Below are 9613 nucleotides of genomic sequence, written 5' to 3' on the forward strand. Positions count from 1 at the left end.
AAACGATACCTCCGACAGTGCAGCATTCCCTCGGCACAGCACTGGAGTTCCGGCCGAGATTTATTGTGCTCCAGTTCCTGGAGTGGCAATAGGGATATATAATTTCCTATAATACCCCATATCTGGGCAATAGGGATATATAATGTCCCACCCACACAGGGGCAATGGGCATATATAATTTCCTTTAATACCCCACACAGGGGCAATGGCGATATATAATGTCTGTAATACCCCACACAGGGGCAATGGGGATATATAATGTTCTTTAATACCCCACACAGGGGCAATGGGGATATATAATGTCCTTTAATACCCCACACAGGGGCAATGGGGATATATGTCTATAATACCCCACACAGGGGCAATGGGGAAATATAATGTCTATAATACCCCACACAGGGGAATGGGGATATATAATGTCTATAATAGCCCACAAAGGGGCAATGGGGATATATAATGTCTATAATATCCCACACAGGGGCAATGGGGATATATAATGTCTATAATACCCCACACGGGCAATGGGGATATATAATGTCTATAATACCCCACACGGGGGCAATGGGGATATATAATGTCTATAATACCCCACACAGGGGCAATGGGGATAATGTCTATAATACCACACACAGGGGCAATGGGGATAATGTCTATAATACCACACACAGAGGCAATAGGGATATATAATGTCTATAATACCCCACACGGGAAAAAAGGATATATAATGTCTATAATACCCCACACAGGGGCAATGGGGATATATAATGTCTATAATACCCCACACCGGGGCAATAGGGTTATATAATGTCTATAATACCCCACACAGGGGCAATAGGGATATATAATTTCCTATAAAACCACACATAGTGGCAATAGAGATATATGAAATCCTATAATACCCTGCATCATGGCGATGGGGATATATGGTTTCTGATATAAACCCAAGACAGATGTTTACCTCTGCTTAGTGCTGTGTTGTGGCTGCTTGGCATTTTATTTCATAAAACACATTATTTATTGCATGCATCGCCACATGTTCTTTATTAAATTCATTCACGTTCTGTAACACATCCTGTTTTTATTACATATTCTTTTCATTATAACATTCCATATTATACATCGCGTTCTTCTTTTACATACATCGTCACATTGTCTTTACTTACATCATGTTATTTTTATGATATAAATATCAGTGTCATCATGTACCTCCCGTGTCCTGTTTATTAGATCCATGGCTGTGTCTTTGTGCCATTGTTTGCCCTGTGGTGAACTACTTTTCGCAGTTTGTTTGTACAGCTTTCCCAGGAGCAGCCTCTACACACGAGTAGAGAGGGTGGTGTGGGTGGGAATGGGACGGTTGTAAGTAATGGGGGTGACGCAGGGGGTCGAACCACCTTTCCTGGGTTGGCTCCTGGAGGGCAGAGCGCACTCCGCTGGGCAGGGAAGACTTGTTTCGGAGGCTTCCAGGGACTGCTGGGTAATATTCCCGCTGAAGGGGCAGGGTCTCCTTCACTCTGACTGCCGGATGTCTCGGAGATGCATCATCCCCAGCTTTCTGTAAATGGGCGGGAGGACGGGTTGGGATTGACCAGAACACCAGCACTGATGCCCACCTTATCAGCTGTGCCGGGGGAGCAAGGGGTCTGAAGGGGCCCACGGGGCTGTTAGGGTCTTTGTGGCATCCTCGCCCGGACTGGCCGCAGCACCAGGTTGGGTGTAGTTGAGTGCCGATGTGGCCCTGGGGCTCCCAGCACTGTGTCAGGTACACAGGGGCCGGGGGGAGGGTGGTCACTGTGTCTCCTTCTGCTATAAGGAAATCTCAATTGGAACTCCACAGCAAACAGCGGATGAAGCATATCCGAGACATCTGCCACACCTGGAGTACTGTGTGCAGTTTTGGTCTCCGTATTTAAGGATGGATATACTTGCACTGGAGGCTGTTCAGAGAAGGTTCACTCGGTTGATTCCTGAGATGAGGGGGTTGACTTATGAAGAAATGTTGAGCCGGTTGGGCCTATACTCATTGGAGTTTAGAAGAATGAGAGGTGATCTTACTGAAACATCTAAGATTCTGAGGAGGCTTGACAGGGTAGATGCAGAGAGGATGTTTCCCCTTGTGGGGGAATCGAGAACTCGGGGGCATGGTTTCAGAATACAGGGCTGCCCATTTAAAACTGAGATGAGAAGGAATTTCTTCTCTCAGAGGGTTGTAAATCTGTGGAATTCTCTGCCCCAGAGAGCTGTGGAGGCTGGGGCATTGAATATATTTAAGGTGGAGAGACAGATTTTTGAGCGATAAGGGAGTAAAGGGTTATGGACAGCGAGCAGGGAAGTGGAGTTGAGACCACGATCAGATCAGCTATGCTCTAATTGAATGGCGGAGCAGGCTTGAGGGGCCAAATGGCCGACTCCTGCTCCTATTTCTTATGTTCCGATGTATGGTGAATTTGGTTAATGATTTCTCGAGGGGTCTTTGCATTATTATAACGTCACAGAATAGAAGGGTAAACAGCTTGCATTTATATAGCACCTTTAATGCAGTAAAACGTCCCAAGGCGCTTCACAGGAACGTTATCAAACAAAATCTGACACCGGGCCACATGAGGAGATTAGCGCAGGTGACCAAAAGCTTGGTCAAAGAGGTAGGTTTTAAGGAGAGAGAGGTTTAGGGAGTGAATTCCAGAGCTTGGGGCCTGTGTAGCTGAAGGCACAGCCACCAATGGTGGAGCGATTAAAATTGGGCATGTGCAAGGTGCTACAATTAGAGGAGTACATAGATCTAGGAGGGTTGTCAGCCTGGATAGGTCACAGAGACAGGGAGCGATTAGGCTCAGAGAGAGTAAGTTACCTCCGGCTCTTCCAACTCAGTAAATCAAACACATTAAAAACTAGCGTAAAAGTATCAGTGCATCATTAACCAAACTGTCAGTGTTGGCAGCACGGAGATTCGCTGCAATGGATGAAGGGACCTGCTTTTACACTGTGCCTCATCACAGTTCTCGGCAACATTCAGAGTGCCTCGCGTGCAGTGACTGTCGTTCTGCGGCCAAGTGCTGCAGCCATTTTGTGTACGGTGAGACCCCACAGATTTTTATTTTTTTAATCTGGTGGGGGCCGGCTGCAGAAATAGCCCCGGATCCACTCCCCCCCCCCACCCCGTCTGTCAGAGGTTAGATCTGAGGTCATGCTGAGAGGAAGGATCCTGAACTGATGCTGTTTGTGCAACCTGTCTGTTACAGGGGGGCTTTTCATGTAACGCCGGACCTGTAGCAGCATGGCGCAGGAGGACGACATTTGCCGGAGTGCCGAGGATTACAGGGATCACACAGCCGCACCTGGTAACACTGGGACCGCTCGCTTGGGTCTGCTTGTGGATTGTCTCCCCTGCTCCCAAATCCCACTGGCAGGCTCTCGCCCAAGAGCTGCCCCCTCTCCCCTCACCCCCAACTGGGAGACTGTTCCCAAGAGCTGCCCCTCTCCCATACCCCCAACTGGGAGACTGTTCCCAAGAGTTGCCCCTCTCCCCTCACCAACTGGGAGACTGTTCCCAAGAGCTGCCCCTTTCCCCTCACCTGGGAGACTGTTCCCAAGAGCTGCCCCCTCTCCCATACCCCCAACTGGGAGACTGTTCCCAAGAACTGCCCCCTCTCCTCTCACCCAAGTGCCTTTTTCCCCCAGAGTTGCCCAGGCAGCAAGCGTCCAGACTATGTGACTGTGGGAGGCATCACCGGGAGCTTGGTCCTCTTCTCCCCTGGGGCGGACGGTCCAGCAAAGGCCATCAGGGGACAATCTGGAACCTGGCCCGACTTTCCCCAGCTTAGCCTGTGGGCACTGACGCCGCGGCAGGCCAAGTGAGCTGCCGCCACACAGATACCGACAGTCTACTGTCTCTGGCTGTGTCTCTATCCAACTGGGTACGAGGGCAGTAAATGATACCAGGTGGGGGTATCATGTCAGCCCAGACCGCTTGGTCTCCTACCTGTACCCGTGACAGCACGCTGTGTCCTGCACTATGCCTTGTGCCTTTGGTTTCTGATATTAATAACCTGTAACATTGTGCAATTATGGAATTTTATTATTGATATAATCGACAATAAACTCAACAATGAATTGAAATCCTCTGTTTAATGCTCATTGCGTATCTCACTGTACACAGTCTATACCCGGTCTGTACCTCACTGTACACAGTCTATACCCGGTCTGTACCTCACTGTACACAGTCTATACCCGGTCTGTACCTCACTGTACACAGTCTATATCCGGTCTGTACCTCACTGTACAGTCTATACCCGGTCTGTACTTCAACACACAGTCTATACCCGGTCTGTACCTCACTACACAGTCTATACCTGGTCTGTACCTCACTGTACACAGTCTATATCCGGTCTGTACCTCACTACACAGTCTATACCCGGTCTGTACCTCACTGTACACAGTCTATACCCGGTCTGTACCTCACTATACACAGTATACCCGGTCTGTACCTCACTACACAGTCTATACCCGGTCTGTACCTCACAGTACTCAGTCTATACCCGGTCTGTACCTTACTGTACACAGTCTATACCCGGTCTGTACCTCACTGTACACAGTCTATACCCGGTCTGTACTTCACTCTACACAGTCTATACCCGGTCTGTACCTCACTACACAGTCTATACCCGGTCTGTACCTCACAGTACTCAGTCTATACCCGGTCTGTACCTCACTGTACACAGTCTATACCCGGTCTGTACCTCACTGTACACAGTCTATACCCGGTCTGTACCTCACTACACAGTCTATACCCGGTCTGTACCTCACTGTACACAGTCTATACCCGGTCTGTACCTCACTACACAGTCTATACCCGGTCTGTACCTCACTACACAGTCTATACCCGGTCTGTACCTCACAGTACTCAGTCTATACCCGGTCTGTACCTCACTGTACACAGTCTATACCCGGTCTGTACCTCACTGTACACAGTCTATACCCGGTCTGTACCTCACTGTACACAGTCTATACCCGGTCTGTACCTCACTACACAGTCTATACCCGGTCTGTATCTCACTACACAGTCTATACCCGGTCTGTACCTCACTGTATAGTCTATACCCGGTCTGTACCTCACTGTACACAGTCTATACCCGGTCTGTACCTCACTGTACACAGTCTATACCCGGTCTGTACCTCACTGTACACAGTCTATACCTCGTCTGTACCTCACTGTACAGTCTATACCCGGTCTGTACCTCACTACACAGTCTATACCCGGTCTGTACCTCACTGTACACAGTCTATACCCGGTCTGTACTTCACTCTACACAGTCTATACCCGATCTGTACCTCACTGAACAGTCTATACCCGGTCTGTACCTCACTGAACAGTCTATACCCGGTCTGTACCTCACTGTACACAGTCTATACCCGGTCTGTACCTCACTGTATAGAGTCTATACCCGGTCTGTACCTCACTGTACACAGTCTATACCCGGTCTGTACCTCACTGTACGCAGTCTATACCCGGTCTGTACCTCACTACACAGTCTATACCCGGTCTGTACCTCACTGTACTGTCTATACCCGGTCTGTACCTCACAGTACAGTCTATACCCGGTCTGTACCTCACTGTACACAGTCTATACCCGGTCTGTACCTCACTACACAGTCTATACCCAGTCTGTACCTCACTGTACACAGTCTATACCCGGTCCATACATCACTACAGCGAGTCTCCAAGACCCGGTCCGTACCTCATTGTGTAGGCTCCTCTGTGGGGAGGGAGAGGGTAAGTGGAATCTCTGGGGTGACGTGGCTCCATGATCTGATGATGGAGAATGGGCACCAGTTAATCCCCTGTGCCGGGCTCGGGAATGTGATAAAAACAGACAGTAAGCTTCTACAGGTACACAAAAAGGGGGAGCGGAGCTAAAATAAACGTTGGCCTATTCGAGGATGAGATGGGAATTAATAATGGGAAACAGGGAAATGACAGAGACTTTGAACAAATATTTTGTTTCGATCTTCACGGTAGAAGACACTGAAAGTATCCCAATAATTGATAATCAAGGGGCTATAGGGAGGGGTGAACTTAAAACAATCACTATCACTAGAGAAAAAGTACTGGGCAAATTAATAGGACTAAAGGTGGACAAGTCCCCTGGACGTGATGGCCTGCATCCTTGGGGCTTAAATAAGTGGCTGCAGAGATAGTGGATGTATTGGTTGTAATCGACCAACATTCCCTGGAGAGGTCCCAGCGGATTGGAAAACCGCAAATGTAACGTCCTTATTTAAAAAAGGAGGCAGACAGAAAGCAGGAAACCATAGACCAGTTAGCCTAACATCTGTCGTTGGGAAAATGCTGGAGTCCATTATTAAGGAAGTAGTAGCAGGGCATTTAGAAAATCATAATACAGTCAAGCAGAATCAGCATGGTTTTTTGAAAGGGAAATCATGTTTGACAAATTTACTGGAGATCTTTGAGGATGTACCGAGCAGGGTGGATAAGGGGGAACCAGTGGATGTGCTGTATTTGGATTTCCAGAATGCATTTGATAAGGTGCCACATAAAAGGTTACTGCACAAGATAAAGGTTCACAAGGTTGGGGGCAATATATTAACATGGATAGAGGATTGGCTAACTAACAGAAAACAGAGAATCGGGTTAATTGGGTCATTTTCAGGTTGGCAAACTGTTAACTTGTGCAGTGCAGCAGGGATCAGTGCTGGGGCCTCAACTATTTACAATCTATATTAATGACTTGGATGAAGGGACCGAGTGTAATGTAGCCAAATTTGCTACAAAGATAGGAGGGAAAGCAAGTTATGAGGAGAGGATGCAAAGAATCTGCAAAGGGATATAGACAGGCTAAGTGAGTGGGCAAAAATTTGTCAGATGGATAATAATATGGGAAAATGTGAGGTTATTCACTTTGGTAGGAAAAATAAAAAAGCAAATTATTATTTAAATGGGGAGAGATTACAAAATGCTGAGGTACAGAGGGATCTGAGGGTCCTTGTACATGAAACACAAAGAGATAGAATGCAGGTACAAGTAAAATGAAATGTTTTCCTTTATTGCAAGGGAGATGGAGTATAAAAATAGGGAAGTCCTACTACAACTGTACAGGGTGTTGGTGAGGCCACACCTGGAGTACTCCGTACAGTTTTGGTCTCCGTATTTAAGGAGGGATATACTTGCATTGAAGGCAGTTCAGAGAAGGTTCACGAGGTTGATTCTTGAGATGAAGGGGTTGCCTTTTGAAGAAAGGTTGAGCAGATTGGGCCCTGTACGCACTGGAGTTGAAAAGAATGAGAGGTGATCTTATTGAAACGTATAAGATTCTGAGGGGGTTGGACAGGGTAGATGCAGAGAGGATGTTTCCCTCGTGGGAGAACCTAGAACTAGGGGGCAGAGTTACAGAATAAGGGGCCACCCATTTAAAACTGAGATGTGGAGGAATTTCTTCTCTCAGAGGGTCGTGAATCTTTTGGAATTCTTTGCCCCAGAGAGCTGTGGAGACTGGGTCATTGAATATATTTAAGGTGGAGATAGACAGATTTTTGAATGAGGGAAGAAAGGGTTATGGGGAGCGGGCAGGGAAGTGGAGTTGAGGCCAGGATCAGATCAGCCATGATCTTATAGAATGGCGGAGCAGGATCGAGGGGCCGAATGGCCTACTCCTGCTCACATTTCTTATGTTCTTATCTGAGCCAGTCGGGGTTGCAGAACTCCAGCTCCTGTTGACAATTGTCCAGGAAAAGCTGGCGAGGCAGAACTGGTGCCGGGGGACTGACATCCACCCCACTCAGCTCAGGTCCAGATAAAGCTGCAAACCAGTCGCCTTAACCAGAGGGCCGTGCGAGCTGGACGATGCTACCCGGAGCCGTGATTCAATGCCAGCACCCGGGAGACGGGGGGGGGGCGGTGAGATCCGTATAGGGACGGAGTGTGCACTCCATCACAAACCTGTGGAGAGATCTCAGTGGTTGAAATAGGAGCCTCATACATATGGATGTGTGTGTCTGTGCGGGTGTGTATGCACGGGGCAGGGGGTGGGAAATGTGTGTGGGGCAATGTTCCCGTTAAGCTATGTGGCCGCACAGTAATCTGGAGGTCCCGAGTAGCCGAAGAGCCGACTTTTACATTTAAAAATTGTATGGGCCGCGCAGCCCGTTAAAGGGCTCACCAACTCAAAAATAATGACGGGGAACATTGATGTGTGTGTGTGTGTGTCAGACACCCAGCTGACCAACAGCAAACTGTACAAACTCAATCCACACAGAATCACAAGTCTCCGCACTGGTTGTTCCGATCACTGTCCGTGCTCGCTCACATGCTCGATCTGATTGTCTGCTCTGATCAGGCTATTCGTCTCATCCCCTCTTAGATGTTAGGACGGACACTTGTGGTAGTGCTTTAAATATTCGAATAACCCTTCGAGTGTGGTGGGTAAAAATATCCATCTCTCCTCCTTTTTGCTTCTGATCACTAGTTCGGACATGTCTTCTGAAAGTTTCTGGTAAAATTCTTCCAAAGGTGAAATCTGTAGGGCTACGGGGAAAGAGCAGGGGAGTGGGAATAACTGGATAGCTCATACAAAGAGCCAGCACAGGCACGATCGGCCAAATGGCCTCCTTCTGTGCTGTATTAGTCGAGGATTCTATGAAACTGCAGCTTTTTGTGACACAGAACTGTGCCGCCACTCCAAGTGTTGGCCCTCCCAGTGACTGTTCTCTCAGTGATGCCCCTCTCAGTGACGGTTCTCTCGGTGATGACCCTCTCAGTGACGGTTCTCTCGGTGACTGATCTCCCAGTGACCCATCCCAACTCCCAGTGACTCATCACTCGGTGACTCATCACCCGGTGACCCATCTCCCGGTGACCCATCTCCCGGTGACCCATCTCCCGGTGACCTCCCAGTGACTCATTTCCCGGTGACTCATCTCCCGGTGACCCATCTCCTGGTGACCCATCTCCCAGTGACCCATCTCCCGGTGACCCATCTCCCGGTGACCTCCCAGTGACTCATCCGGTGACTCATCTCACGGTGACCCATCCCATGGTGACCCATCTCCCGGTGACTCATTTCCCGGTGACTCATCTCCCGGTGACCCATCTCCCGGTGACTCATTTCCCGGTGACTCATCTCCCGGTGACCCATCTCCCGGTGACCCATTTCCCGGTGACTCATCTCCCGGTGACCCATCTCCCGGTGACTCATCTCCCGGTGACCCATCTCCCGGTGACTCATCTCCCGGTGACCCATCTCCCGGTGACCCATCTCCCGGTGACTCATCACTCGGTGACCCATCTCCCGGTGACCCATCTCCCGGTGACCCATCTCCCGGTGACCCATCTCCCGGTGACTCATCACTCGGTGACCCATCTCCCGGTGACCCATCTCCCGGTGACCCATCTCCCGGTGACCCATCTCCCGGTGACCTCCCAGTGACTCATCCGGTGACCCATCTCCCGGTGACCCATCTCCCGGTGACCCATCTCCCGGTGACTCATCTCCCGGTGACTCATCTCCCGGTGACCCATCTCCCGGTGACCCATCTCCCGGTGACCCATCTCCCGGTGACCCATCCCACGGTGACTCATCTCCCGGTGACCGGCTCTCGC

General features: G+C 49.4%; 1 protein-coding gene across 2 annotated transcripts in view; it reads left to right on the forward strand.

Annotated features, from left to right (window-relative positions):
• hsd17b8 (hydroxysteroid (17-beta) dehydrogenase 8) overlaps positions 1-4116 on the forward strand; it is a 60757-nt gene extending 56641 nt beyond the window's left edge. For both annotated transcript variants that reach the window (XM_070861446.1, XM_070861447.1), the window contains one exon: positions 3240-4116. In XM_070861446.1, coding sequence (XP_070717547.1) covers positions 3240-3256 — 17 coding nt within the window. In that variant the 3' untranslated portion in view covers positions 3257-4116. The remainder of the gene's footprint in view (positions 1-3239) is intronic.
• The last annotated feature ends 5497 nt before the right edge of the window (positions 4117-9613 follow it).

The sequence above is a fragment of the Pristiophorus japonicus genome, chromosome 19, assembly GCF_044704955.1.
Source record: "Pristiophorus japonicus isolate sPriJap1 chromosome 19, sPriJap1.hap1, whole genome shotgun sequence".
Classification (NCBI taxonomy): Eukaryota; Metazoa; Chordata; class Chondrichthyes; family Pristiophoridae; genus Pristiophorus; species Pristiophorus japonicus.